Here is a 15133-nt window from a genome sequence, read left to right on the forward strand (position 1 = left end):
ACTAATGATTCACACTTGGATGTCCCTGGCTGGTCATGCTAGATTGTTTGTTCTATGTTCCATAGCAAGTGTCTTATTTTTGACCACATCATTCAGTGGCATTACACTGCAATTTGTGACTATGTTTGTTAATCCCTTGGATATATAAAAGAGTAGGAGTAAACGGGTACTTTTCAGAATGGCAGGCAGTGACTAGTGGAGTGCCGCAAGGTTCTGTGCTGGGGCCCCAGCTGTTTACATTGTACATTAATGATTTAGACGAGGGGATTAAATGCAGTATCGCCAAATTTGCGGATGATACTAAGTTGGGTGGCAGTGTGAGCTGCGAGGAGGATGCTATTAGGCTGCAGAGTGACTTGGATAGGTTAGGTGAGTGGGCAAATGCATGGCAGATGAAGTATAATGTGGATAAATGTGAGGTTATCCACTTTGGTGGTAAAAACAGAGAGACAGACTATTATCTGAATGGTGACAGATTAGGAAAAGGGAAGGTGCAACGAGACCTGGGTGTCATGGTACATCAGTCATTGAAGGTTGGCATGCAGGTACAGCAGGCGGTTAAGAAAGCAAATGGCATGTTGGCCTTCATAGCGAGGGGATTTGAATACAGGGGCAGGGAGGTGTTGCTACAGTTGTACAGGGCCTTGGTGAGGCCACACCTGGAGTATTGTGTACAGTTTTGGTCTCCTAACTTGAGGAAGGACATTCTTGCTATTGAGGGAGTGCAGCGAAGGTTCACCAGACTGATTCCCGGGATGGCGGGACTGACCTATCAAGAAAGATTGGATCAACTGGGCTTGTATTCACTGGAGTTCAGAAGAATGAGAGGGGACCTCATAGAAACGTTTAAAATTCTGACGGGTTTAGACAGGTTAGATGCAGAAAGAATGTTCCCAATGTTGGGGAAGTCCAGAACCAGGGGTCACAGTCTGAGGATAAGGGGTAAGCCATTTAGGACCGAGATGAGGAGAAACTTCTTCACCCAGAGAGTGGTGAACCTGTGGAATTCTCTACCACAGAAAGTAGTTGAGGCCAATTCACTAAATATATTCAAAAGGGAGTTAGATGAAGTCCTTACTACTCGGGGGATCAAGGGTTATGGCGAGAAAGCAGGAAGGGGGTACTGAAGTTTCATGTTCAGCCATGAACTCATTGAATGGCGGTGCAGGCTAGAAGGGCTGAATGGCCTGCTCCTGCACCTATTTTCTATGTTTCTATGTTTCTATTATAATCCATGTTAATTTTCTTATGTAATAGTATTTGAGTTTTGGAGGAAAATCACTTTGTCCAATTATTTGTAAATTTGTTCGCACTGTTTAAAAATGTAGTAATTGCATTCCTATTCTGTCTCCTGTCTTTATCCTCTCTTTTATTACCAGTGTAAGAGATCATAGCCTTGAAGTGTAGTGGTCCTCTATTTTTAAATTTTCTATCATAAGAGATCATAGCCCTGAAGCGTAGGGGTTATGGTATCGAAATAGTAAAGCGGAGGTTATGTTTCAAATCTCACGTGGCAATTTGTGAAATTGCTTTTAATAAATCTGGTCATTTGTGGCGCAGCATCAAAAAACAAGCTGCTGGATTGTTGTAAAACCCCAATTGGAACATTAATGTCTTTCAGAGAAGGGAAGCTGCTACCTCATAACTCACACTATGTGGTTGTCTCTTATTGATCTTTGAGATGGTATAGCAAGTTTCTCAGTTGTTATTACGGCAACGAGTGACTGGTAATAAATGTGGCCTTGCCAGCATCACTCACACCCAGATAACAAATAAAAATAATCTAACTTCTTTTGGTGCTGTATTTGCACAATATGGGTGAAGGGCAAAATTAGGGCAACTACAATATCCACCCTTTTTTTGCCCTGTTCTAGAATTCCAGTGGGGAGTAGGTGGGCACTTCCAAGGTGGCATCACAATAAGAACCGGGATTGTGGACTGATGTTCCCCGCCACAGGTTCCACCTATTCTGCCCAGCGTAAGACCAACATATAATACCATAGTGTCAAATGACAATCAATCTTATTACAGATCGATTGATGATCTTGGAGAGATTGATTGTTGTTAGAAAAACGGCAATGACACAGGGGAATACGTCAGGATGAAAATTGTGGCTAGACCAGTCCTTTGCCGCTTCCCACCCCCCACTCCCCCACGCTGTCACTGTGACTAGGTGAGACGCCAAAACTCCAAGGAGCACCGTAAATGGTGCAGGAGCTCATCCCATTTATACTAATGACCTGGGAATAAGATTTGCAATGAGGTCTCTGCTGGGGCAGTCTGGCAGGCAGAAGTCTAGCTCTGCTGCAGTTCTGGGGTGCAGAGACCCAACCAGAATTGCCCAGGTCTCTACCCATTTCAACTTTTTGTTTTTGTTTTAAATTGGTAGTATAGTTTTCAGAAATGGTATCGTCCCAGAACATAAATGTACTTTACTTTTGTGTGAATTACAGGACAAAATATAACCAAATTAATGCACTTATCTGGAAATTGATATTACAGTTAGATGATTTCTTAGAAACGAACTAATTACTTGGTGCTGAGGGATTTATGTTGATGACTCCTATAGTAAGCAGTCATTCTTATTTTAATTATATGCAGCAATACTTCTCATCAAGTTAGAAAATAATTCTGTTGATCTATTGAATAACAAATTCCTTTGTCCATCACAGATCCTCTGTATTCGGTATCTAGTGAGAAGGACCATGCCAAGATGTCCATGAAGGCATTCACATCCAGTAACAGATTAGTGAGTACTCACAATTGCAGTTTATCAATATAGCGCAATCTAAAAATAAATTCTTCACTAGAATGTGTTGAGGGGGTGAATGTGCTGGAATTTTTTCCACTTACTATTAAAATGCATGGAAATTCATAGAATAATAAGCTTTAGAAATGTATTATCTCTAGGATCATTTATGGTTATCATTTTTTTCTCAAAATAGTATTCATTCTCTAGATTTTTCTGAGTTCCCTCGTTTCCCCAGATAACACTCTCCTCTGATGCTATTCTGAGATGTTTCTAAAAGACATATAACAATAATTGGTACTGCTGACTATATTCTCTCCCCTCCCCCTTCCACATGGCACATTCTTTTGGTTCTTTCACACACTGGTCTGGATTGTCCTTAAGAAAACTGCCCATTTTCGGGTGGTGTAGATTCGGCCTGGCAAGTAAAATGGGGTGAAACTCTGCCTTTCAAAACAGCACCACATTTCCTTCACATAACCTGCTGTGATTTTGAATTGTGTGCATGAAGTGGCACCACTGCATGTGAATGGAGCGGGCAGAGGCATGGCCAAGAGGCCCCTGAGATTACCCTGCCTGTCTGCCTACTTGCTGCTCCTGAAAATCATATTGTAAAGGTGGCTCACAGGCAGGAAGCAATCAGGAAGGTCATGAGCTGTTTTTGTTCTGAGTCATTTCCACTACTTTGAAACTACAGTATTTGAGTATATGAAGGAACTTAGTGAAATTTGCTGAGAATTTAAAGGGTCCTCTGCATGATGAAATAATAGACTTCTCTCGGGATACTTTTGTCCCTGTGTTTTAAGCAGAGGAGGATAACATGGAAGAGGAAAGAATGGAAGCTAGGAGAATATAGCATTATATAAACATTCTACACTGGAGGTACAGGTATCTGTACCACACAGGATATATCTGGATTTTTCATATAGGGAATATCTGAGAAGGGTGCATTTTCTTCCTGACACTGTTATAAAGATATGTCAGCTATTGGAACCTGACCTGCATCCTCTTCCAACTAGGGGGATGTCTTGTCTGTGGCTTTGAAGGTGATAACTACACTTTTATGCATCCAGATGCTTCAAGTAGTATTACTCACATCAGTCAATCAGAGGTTCATTGCCACATTAGACAGGTCATGGATGCTCTTTTCAGGCACTCCTCTAAGTTTACTCAGTTATACATGGACCCAGCAATGCCGATGACACCTTTCAGAATCCAAAAACAGATTCAGTAAGGCCTTGAATGTTACCAGGATCATTGTGGAGCAGACAATTGGAATTCTCAAGTCCTGTTTCTGGTACTTGGACAGCTCAGAGGGAGTCCTGCAATATAATTCAGAATTATAACAGCATGTCGCATGCTTCATAATTGGTCATTACAAAAGGATTGGAACTTCCAAGCACAGAAGGTGAAAGGGAGAAGGTGCTGGAGACCAATCTACTCGTCGCGACGAAGAATCCCAGGAGAGAGAGGAGGTGGGGAATGACAGCCCATTGTCAAAAGCATGTGCCATCAGGCAAGAGATCATCAACAATTTCTTCTAATGAAGGGGGTACCCTCTATTTGAATGACACAGTAAAGCCCTTCATGATCCCTTACCTTTCCCTTGGATAACTATTCAGTGAATCTATAATACTTTCAATATCCTCTCTGGGATAGAACTGTTACAAACATTAATGACCATATATAGGGCCCAAGTTTCCACAAGAAAAAAAACGGGCGCCCCTCCGAGCTGGGCGCCCGTTTTTCGCGCCTAAAACGGCGCCTAAAAAAATCCTCGGTATTCTCCACCTACTTACAGGTCCTCTGGCTCTCGGCGCAGCCAGCACGAGCTGTGGGGGGGGGCGGAGCCAGGTCCCGGCGCTGAAAACAGTGCCGAGACCTCTGCACATGCGCGCTACAGTCGGCACGCAAGTGCAGTAGCTCCAGGCGCCGAACTGTGTGGGAGGGGCCCGAAGCACGCAGCCCCTAGCCCTGGCTGAATGGCCTCACTGGGGCTGCGTGAAGAAGGCTCCTCCCACGGCCAGCTCCTGCTCCTGCTCCCCGCCCCCGACCCGACACCCGCTCCCCCCCCCCCCCCCGCCGACCAGACCCGACCCGACACCCGCTCCCCCCGCCGACCTGACCCGACCCGACACCCGCTCCCCCCGCCCCCGCCGATCAGACCCGACCCGACACCCGCTTCGCCCCGACCCAACACCCGCTCCCCACCCCGCCCCGACCCGACACCCGCTACCCCCCCGCCCCAACCCGACACCCGCTCCCCCCCCCGCCCCAACCCGACACCCGCGGCCCCCCCCCCCTGCGCTCCTGTTCCCCAACCCGACCCCCCCCTCCCTCCCCTCTCACTCTCTCTCTCTCCCCCTCCCTCCCCTCTCTCTCCCTCCCCTCTCTCTCTCCCTCCCTCCCTCCCTCCCTCCCTCTCTCTCCCCCTCCCTCCCTCCCTCTCTCCCCCCCCTCCCTCCCTCTCTCTCTCTCTCCCCCCCCTCCCTCCCCCTCTCTCTCTCTCCCTCCCCTCTCTCTCTCTCCCCCTCTCTCTCCCTCCCCTCTCTCTCTCCCCCCCCTCTCTCTCTCTCTCTCTCTCCCCCCCCCCCTCTCTCTCTCTCTCCCCCTCCCGCTCAGCGGCACGAACGGCTGCAGAATTCTCCCTGGCTGAAGCACTTTCACAAGATGGTTTATTTAATCTTTTCTTGGCTTATAAATGTTTATTCAGGTTGGATTTATTTGTATAATATTTGTAGAAGTATAAATAAGGATTTATTGTTGAATTTAATGAGTTCCCTTCCCCCACCTCGTTCTGGACGCCTAATTTGTAACCTGCGCCTGATTTTTTAATGTGTAGAACAGGTTTTTTCAGTTCTACAAAAATCTTCACTTGCTCCATTCTACTTTAGTTTGGAGTACATTTTCACTGTGGAAACTTTCAAATTAGGCGTCAGTGGCCGGACACGACCCCTTTTGAAGAAAAAATTCTGTTCTAAACTAGAACTGTTCTACCTGACTAGAACTGAAGAAAAAAAAATGTGGAGAATTGCGATTTCTAAAATAGTCCGTTCTCCACCAGTTGCTCCTAAAAATCAGGCGCGAATCATGTGGAAACTTGGGCCCATAAAGTCTATCTTGAAAAAATACCCAAATATATTGAATTTCCGGAAATGTACCTGCTTACTACCATCTTGTCCATTCTTTGTGCCCTACTGCTTTTCACGTGTGATCCTTGCCTCTTATTCCCTCATGTTGTTACCTCACTACAGGTGGTTGTGAGGTTTGTGACTGAGAACTGATAGGGCATTCATCTCAATGGGCCCAAGTTTCCCCAGGAGTTGCTCCTATTTTTTTGGAGCAACTAGTTTTTTTTGGAGTATCTTAAAAATCACAATTCTCCCCATTTAGTTTGCTCCAGTTTCAGTGAGTTAGTTCAGTTTTTTTTCTCCAAAAGGAGGCGTTACCAGCCACTTACGCCTGTTTTGGCCATTTAAGCAAGTTTGGCCAGCGAAAAGTTACTCCAAACTAACTTAGGCCAGTGTATGTGTTCATTTTTGTACGCTCAGAAAAACCTTGCGGAGACTTAAGAAATCAGCGCAGGTAGCCAGAGATGGGGGGGCGGGGGGGAGGGAAGTTCGAGGATTTTCCAAAGCACTAAACACCTTCACAACAACATTAAAGAAGCATAAGTACATTTAAAGCACTAAGCACTAAACAAAGCAGTACATTTAAAGCACCAAGCATTAAACAAAGCACAAAAAGTAATAAGCAATTAATTAACAAATAAAAAATAGAAGGAACCCTGCACCTAAAGCACCAAGACCAAAGTAATAATCAATCAATCAATCAATCAAAAACAAATAAAAAATAGAAGTCCTACCTTTATGTGAAGGGAAGACAACGGGCTGCCGATGAGGGAGCCCGTTCGACCAGGGCTGGGGCGGTAAGACACAGCTCAACGCTAGGCTCAACGCAGCATCGGTGAAGGGGGTGGGTGGGAGAGGGAGGCCTATCCACCCAACAGCCAGGGGTGGTGCGTCAGAGGCCATTATAAAATCATCCACTTGTTTGTTTGAATGCGTGTATCGTGATATTCGCAGGAAAATTTCACAATGCAACTAGAAAATTTAAATTGATGTGTAGGCTGGCCCCTGTTATCTTCAATTACTCCCTCTTTGATTGATTTTCCATTCCGCTGCCCTGATCGCTCCCTTGCTGCTTGATTTTCTATCCCACTGCCTGGAGTCACTTCTTACCTAGTTCCTTCTCTAGGGAGCCTACTCGGCCAGGGCTAGGGGTGGCATGCTTCTGGCCCCTCCCACATAGCCTGCAGAGATTCAGGCCAAGGAGCTACTGCACATGCGCGCACATTCTAGCATTGTTTTCAGCGCCGGGACCTGGCTCCACTCCCCACTAGATCCGGAAGACGTCCTGAGGAGTGGGGAGAATTCACGGAGGTGCGTCATTCTAAGCATCGGGGCAAACTTGGGTCCAATGAAGCTAATGTCCTTAAAAAACTTGTTTCCAGAGCTATGTTGTTGCTTATGCGTCCAGTGTCTAAAAGGACCTGACTAGAAGGTCCTGTCTCTGCTGGCTTTGGAGAGGGCTGCATTGATGCTGGAATATTGTCATTGTCCGTGAGAAGCAGCAACATCTGCACCCGCTCCTTGCAGCCCACTAGTGATGGGCACGGGCTCAGTGGGCTAATTGTCTGCATTTTAGCAGGTTGAATAGTGTCTTAAGTCCTGAAAGCCCTGAGTTAGGATTCTCTTCAAGTCATCTATAGCAGTAGTCATTGTTGCTATTGTAGAAATGACAACTACCCTTGGGGCTTCCTCCTGATATTTTGAGGATGCATTGATTTCCTGGACATGGTCTCCCTCATGTCGTGCCATATCTCCTGCATTGTATTGCAGATGTAGGTTGTCGATTCCTCCAGCTTTTCCATCATCTGCACCATATGTGAGGACCCTGAATCACTGCTTACACATGTGATTGCGAGGGGGGTGGGGGTAATCAATACTGAGGAGGACTGCAACAAATTACAGGAGGACATTAATAAACTTGTAGAATGGGCATATAATTGACAAATGAAGTTCAACACAGATAAATGTGAGGTATTACATTTTGGTAGGAAGAATAGGAAGGTCACTTATTACTTGGGAGGGTGCGAGTCTAGGTGGGGTAGAGGAACAAAGGGAACTTGGAGTACAAACACACAAATCATTAAAAGTTGCGACACAGGTTAGCAAGGCCGTATAAAAAGCATATTTCTCAAGGCATAGAATTGAAAAGTAGGGAAGTTATGCTGAATCTTTATCGAACCTTGGTTAGACTACACTTGGAGTACTGTATACAGTTCTGGTCGCCATATTATAAAAAGGATATAGAGGCACTGGAGACGGTGCAGAGAAGATTTGCAAGGATGATACCAGAAATGCGAGGGTATAGATATCAGAAAAGGTTAAAAAGACTTTTTTTTCTCTTGAATAAGAAGGCTGTCTTTAAAATTGGGAAAGGTTTTGATAGAGTTCAGAGAGAATGTTTCCACTTATGCGGAAGAGCATAACTAGAGGCCATCAAGATAGGTTGGTCACCAAGAAATTCAATGGGGAATTCAGAAGAAACGCTGGCATGGACTGGTTGGGCCTAATGGCCTGTTTCTGTGCCGTAGATCCTAAATAATCCTATGCAATTGTATGTGATATATGCTACTGAATCATATATCTCTGAAAGACTAGGCCCTGATTCCTTGATCCTTGGGCTTCTCGACTGACAATGGCAGGAACTGAGGGAAATCCTTATTAGTCAAGAAATGGTGTTAGGGAAATTGATGGGATTGAAGGCTGATAAATCCCCAGGGTCTGATAGTCTGCATCCCAGAGCCCTAGAAATAGTAGATGCGTTGGTGGTCATTTTCCAACATTTCCTGGACTCTGGATCAGTTCCTATGGATTGGAGGGTAGCTAATGTAACCCCACTTTTTAAAAAAGGAGGAAGAGAGAAAATAGGGCATTATAGACCGGTGAGTCTGACATCGGTAGTGGGGAAAATACTGGAATCAATTATTAAAGGTGTAATAGCAGCGCATTTGGAAAGCAGTGACAGGATCGGTCCAAGTCAGCATGGATTTATGAAAGGGAAATCATGCTTGACAAATCTTCTGGAATTTTTTGAGGATGTAACTAGTAGAGTGGACAAGGGAGAACCAGTGGATGTGGTGTATTTGGACTTTCAAAAGGCTTTTAACAAGGTCCCACACAAGAGATTGGTGTGCAAAATTAAGGCACATGTTATTGGCTGTAATGTATTGATGTGGATAGAGAACTGGTTGGCAGACAGGAAGCAAAGAGTGGGAATAAACGGGTCCTTTTCAGAATGGCAGGCAGTGACTAGTGGGGTGCCGCAGGGTTCGGTGCTGGGACCCCAGCTATTTACAACATACATTAATGATTTAGACAAAGGAATTGAATGTAATATCTCCAAGTTTGCAGATGATACTAAGCTGGATGGCAGTGTGAACTGTGAGCTAAGAGGCTGCAGGGTGACTTAGACAGGTTAGGTGAGTGGGAAAATGCATGACAGATGCAATATAATGTGGATAAATGTGAGGTTATCCACTTTTGGTGGCAAAAACAGGAAGGCAGATTATTATCTGAATGGTGACAGATTAGTAAAAGGGGAGATGCAACGTGACCTGGGTGTCATAGTACATCAGTCATTGAAAGTAGGCATACATGTACAGCAGGCAGTAAAGAAAGCAAATGGCATGTTGGCCTTCATAGTGAGAGGATTTGAGTAAATGAGCAGGGAGGTCTTACTGCAGTTGTACAGGACCTTGGTGAGACCACACCTTGAGTATTGTGTGCAGTTTTGATCTCCTAATCCGAGGAAGGACATTCTTGCTATTGAGGGAGTGCAGCGAAGGTTCACCAGACTGATTCCCGGAATGGAAGAACTGACATATGAAGAAACACTGGATCGACTAGGCTTATATTCACTGGAATTTAGAAGAATGAGAGGGGATCTCATTAAAGCATATAAAATTCTGTCGGGATTGGACAGGTTATATGCAGGAAGAATGTTCCCGATGTTGGGGAAGTTCAGAACCAGGGGTCACAATCTAAGGATAAGGGGTAAGCCATCTAGAACCGAGATGAGGAGAAACTTTTCCACCCAGAGAATTGTGAACCTGTGGAATTCTCTAACACAGAAAGTTGTTGAGTTCAGTTCGTTGGATATATTCAAAAGGGAGTTAGATGTGGCCCTTATGGCTAAAGGGATCAGGGAGTATGGAGAGAAGGCAGGAGTTGGGTACTGAAGTTGCATAATCAGCCATGATCATATTGAATGGTGGTGCAGGCTCGAAGGGCTGAATGGTCTGATCCTGCACCTATTTTCTGTTTCTATGGGCCCAAGTTTCCACATGATTTGCGCCTGATTTTTAGGAGCAACTGGTGGAGAACGGACTATCTTAGAAATCGCAATTCTCCACATTTTTTTTTCTGCAGTTCAAGTCAGGTAGAATAGTTCTACTTTGGAACAGAATTGTTTCTTCAAAAGGGGGCGTGTCCGGCCACTGACGCCTGATTTGAAAGTTTCCACAGTGAAAACGTACTCCAAACTAAAGTAGAATGGAGCAAGTGAAGATTTTTGTAGAACTGAAAAAACCTGTTCTACACATTAAAAAATCAGGCGCAGGTTACAAATTAGGCGTCCAGAACGAGGTGGGGGGGGGGGAGGGAAGTCATTAAATTCTATAATAAATCCTTATTTATACTTATACAAATATTATACAAATAAATCCAACCTGAATAAACATTTATAAGCCAAGAAAAGATTAAATAAACCATCTTTCTACCTGTGTGAAAGTGCTTCAGGCAGGCCTTTCGGGACCGAAGGCTGAACGGGCCGGCCCGAGACTTCAGGCAGGGCCTGTCCCCAGCACCAGATTTACAGGTAGGTGGCGTTGGGTCGGGTCGGGGGGGTGGGGGGAGGGAGAGAGAGGGAGAGGGGGGGAGAGAGGGAGAGGGAGAGGGAGAGAGAGAGAGAGGGAGAGAGAGAGAGGGAGAGGGGGTGGGGGGAGGGAGAGGGGGGGGGAGAGAGAGGGGGGGGAAGAGAGAGGGGGGGGAAAGAGAGAGGGGGGGGAAAGAGAGAGGAGGGGAAAGAGAGAGGAGGGGAAAGAGAGAGGAGGGGAAAGAGAGAGGGGGGGAAAGAGAGAGGAGGGGAAAGAGAGAGGAGGGGAAAGAGAGAGGGGGGAAAGAGAGAGGGGGAAAAGAAAGAGGGAGGGGAAAGAGAGAGGGGGGGGAAGAGGGGAGGGGGAAGAGAGAGGGGGGGGGAAGAGAGAAGGGGTGAGGAGAGAGGGGGGCAGAGAGAGAGAGAGAGAGAGGGGGGAGAGGGAGGGAGGGAGGGGGAGAGGTCAGGTCGGATCCAGTCCGGGAGTCTGGTCGGGTCCAGTGGGGGGGGGTCGGGTCGGGGGGCGGGAGCGCGGGTCGGGTTGGGTCCAGTCGGGGGAGCGGGAACAGGAGTGCGAGTCGGGGAGGCGGGGAGCGGGAACAGGAGCGCGGGTCGGGTTGAGGCGGGGAGCAGGAACAGGAGCGCGGGTCGGGTTGGGTCGAGTCGGGGAGGCGGGGAGCGGGAACAGGAGCGCGGGTCGGGTCGAGTCGTGGAGGCGGGGAGCAGGAACAGGAGCGCGGGTCGGGTCGGGTCAGTCGGGGGGGCGCGGGTGTCGGGTCTGGTCCGGAGGCAGGGGGGGTGCGGGGAGCGGGTGTCGGGTCTGGTCGCGGGGGGGGGAAGCAGGAGCTGGCCGTGGGAGGAGCCTTATTCACGCAGCCCCAGTGAGGCCATTCAGCCAGGGCTAGGGGCTGCGTGCTTCGGGCCTCTCCCACACAGTTCGGCGCCTGGAGCTACTGCACTTGCGTGCCGACTGTAGCGCGCATGTGCAGAGGTCCCGGCACTGTTTTCAGCGCAGAGACCTGGCTCCGCCCCCCCATAGCTCATGCTGGCTGCGCCAAGGGCCAGAGGACCTGCAGGGAGGTGGAGAATACGGAGGATTTTTTTAGGCGCTCTTTGTGGCGCGAAAAACGGGCGTCCAGGTCGGGACTGCGCCGTTCTAGGCGCGTGTGGAAACTTGGGTCTTATGTTTCTATGCTCATCACTGTGTTGCCAAGTTATCTGGTATCCACTATTTATTGATTTTTCACTGTGCTAATGGATTCTTTCTGAAATTGACCAAGCAGGGAGCCATCATTTTGTTTTTGCACTTATATATATGTATTGCTTGTTTTTGAACACAAATTATCACCTTCTATATGTTTCATATTTCCCAATCTGTGACTGGGTTTCCTGAGATTCATGTTGTTTTTGGAAAATGTGCCTGCTTGTTGTGTGTCTTTAAGCAAAGCCACAAACCGTCATCATATCAATACTTCAAAGTACAAACCTGTTTGTAATTTCTGCAAATTAGAGATAAATTTCTTCTTTTCAAAAATGAATATACAGGAAGCAATGAGTGCAACCACATTAGTTTATAAAAACTCTGCAATGCCAACTGGCAGATAGAATGTTTGTAATGCAGTAGTGAGCTTCTGAATGACATAACAAGTCACAAACTATTCTTTCTTAATATTTGTCTAAGCAGAATAAGTAATGGTACAATTTACTGACGCAGGCTGGAATTTTCCTCTTTAAATAAAAACAGGTGGTTTGGAGCATGGGGGCTGTTAAATTGTTAAAAATGGGATTCCCAATCTGATCCAGCCTCCAACCTGCCCACTTCCGCTTTGCCGGAGACGGGACCAGGTTGGCGGCGGTGGGGGGGAGGGGGGAGGCAAGCAGCCAACCCAATCCCCCACCGATCCTGTCTTACCCACTCCTGCTGACTCTCGACCGATCCCCCCCCCCCCCCCCCAGACTTACCCCTCCCAACTGAGGCCTACTCACCCACAGCCAGCTAGCCTCTCAAGCTGGCTGGCTACGGGCGGGAAACCAAAGCCTCACATTCAAGTTAGGCACTGCTAATAAAGTCGGCTGGACCCACGGCAAACCCAGCCCCCCCCACTCCCCCAACAATAATCCGCCTCCTAGAAGAAAATTCTCGTTTATGTCAACAATATGCCTTGCAAATATCGAGTATTTATGAAGTGCAGAAATGTTTATTACACTGACATCTCCGCTAATTTACTGTTGTACTAAGCAGTGACATAACTGTATTTTTATATCCATATATTTATGTTAGTGTGTGCTTTGTGTGTGTTAGTGTTAGTTTGTCTTTGGGTCTAGTTGTCACTGAGTTTGTATTTCTTATATCATGCAGAAAAAAGTACCTGACTATGAGGCCATGTTCAGTAATTTGCAGCATTTTCCAAACTACACCCTTCAGCTGGATCATAATGACCCTGTCCCAAAATTTGTTGATCAACGCTGGAGAGGATATAGAGATAGAAAACAAGAAGCCATCAAGCAACTGGCAGCGTAATTTATTTTTCCTTTTTCCTTTTTAGATAAGATAAATAGTCAAAATCAAATAGACTTTTATTAAAAAGAAATCTTATAACTGGAGTTTAATCACATTTGAAGAGCATGTCTTGCTACAGATACCCGTTTGAAAAATGTAAAATTATTGCAAAAAAGTTTTAACAGTGTTTTCGAATTCTTTTTTTGTTCATTTTATTTATTTTTTTATAAATTGTGAACAGCTGTGACATTATTGGTGAATTGGTTGAGAGGAGTGGCTGAATGCAATTTCTGCAGGGTTTTCCCCATCTCCTGCTGTAAAGATTGACAGAGCCGTCTTGTAAATAGTCCCCATAAATGGCCATTTTTAGCCGTTTACACCATTTCTCTGGGGGTTCCACCAGTCTTCCTTCGAAGTTAGAGTGGGAGATTAGGAGAACCCCCAAGGAAATTTCAGATGAATGTGTGAGGGAGCTCAATTATCATTAGTAGATGGTCATTAAACCAGATGCTTTAAAAATCTTGTTAGTTCAGCTGTGTGTTAAGTAAGGTTTGTCAAACTGTTCAGTGTAATATTCATCTCAGCCAGTTCCTTTCATGTCTTCGGAGCTCAAATTTCAAAAAATTAAATGAAGCAAACAGGAAAGAAAAATGTCAGAAGATTTGTGCTGGTAGGGTGGATTAGCACCTTTTCTCTTTATGTCTAGATTTGAATGCAGCTAAGACTGATCATAGAATAGTAGAGCACAAAAGAAGGCCAATCGGCCCATCAAGTCTGCGTTGACTCTTTTAAAGAGCAATCCAGTTAGTCCTACTCCCCTGCTCTTGCTCCATATTGCTGTAATTTATTCTCTTTCATAGAAACATAGAAACATAGAAAATAGGTGCAGGTGTAGGCCATTCGGCCCTTCTAGCCTGCACTGCCATTCAATGAGTTCATGGCTGAACATGCAACTTCAGTACCCCATTCCTGCTTTCTCACCATACCCCTTGATTCCCCTAGTAGTAAGGACTTCATCTAACTCCTTTTTGAATATATTTAATGAATTGGCCTCAACAACTTTCTGTGGTAGAGAATTCCACAGGTTCACCACTCTCTGGGTGAAGAAATTCCTCCTCATCTCGGTCCTAAATAGCTTCCCCCTTATCCTTAGACTGTGTCCCCTGGTTCTGGACTTCCCCAACATTGGGAACATTCTTCCTGCATCTAACCTGTCTAACCCCGTCAGAATTTTAAACGTTTCTATGAGGTCGCCTCTCATTCTTCTGAACTCCAGTGAATACAAGCCCAGTTGATCCAGTCTTTCTTGATAGGTCAGTCCCGCCATCCCGGGAATCAATCTGGTGAACCTTCGCTGCACTCCCTCAATAGCAAGAATGTCCTTCCTCAGGTTAGGAGACCAAAACTGTACACAATACTCCAGGTGTGGCCTCACCAAGGCCCTGTACAATTGTAGCAACACCTCCCTGCCCCTGTACTCAAATCCCCTCGCTATGAAGGCCAACATGCCATTTGCTTTCTTAACCGCCTGCTGTACCTGCATGCCAACCTTCAATGACTGATGTACCATGACACCCAGGTCTCTTTGCACCTCCCCTTTTCCTAATCTGTCACCATTCAGATAATAGGCTGTCTCTCTGTTTTTACCACCAAAGTGGATAACCTCACATTTATCCACATTATACTTCATCTGCCATGCATTTGCCCACTCACCTAACCTATCCAAGTCGCTCTGCAGCCTCATAGCATCCTCCTCGCAGCTCACACTGCCACCCAACTTAGTGTCATCCGCAAATTTGGAGATACTACATTTAATCCCCTCGTCTAAATCATTAATGTACAGTGTAAACAGCTGGGGCCCCAGCACAGAACCTTGCGGTACCCCACTAGTCACTGCCTGCCATTCTGAAAAGTCCCCATTTACTCCTACTCTTTGCTTGCTG

General features: G+C 46.1%; 1 protein-coding gene across 3 annotated transcripts in view; it reads left to right on the plus strand.

Moving 5' to 3' along the window:
• The window catches only part of cfap91 (cilia and flagella associated protein 91), a 208104-nt gene that overhangs the window by 18472 nt on the left and 174499 nt on the right, over window positions 1–15133 (plus strand). For all 3 annotated transcript variants that reach the window (XM_070893569.1, XM_070893568.1, XM_070893570.1), the window contains exons 2-3: window positions 2673–2749; window positions 13050–13207. In XM_070893569.1, coding sequence (XP_070749670.1) covers window positions 2673–2749; window positions 13050–13207 — 235 coding nt within the window. The remainder of the gene's footprint in view (window positions 1–2672; window positions 2750–13049; window positions 13208–15133) is intronic.

Source organism: Pristiophorus japonicus, chromosome 11, assembly GCF_044704955.1.
Source record: "Pristiophorus japonicus isolate sPriJap1 chromosome 11, sPriJap1.hap1, whole genome shotgun sequence".
NCBI lineage: Eukaryota > Metazoa > Chordata > Chondrichthyes > Pristiophoridae > Pristiophorus > Pristiophorus japonicus.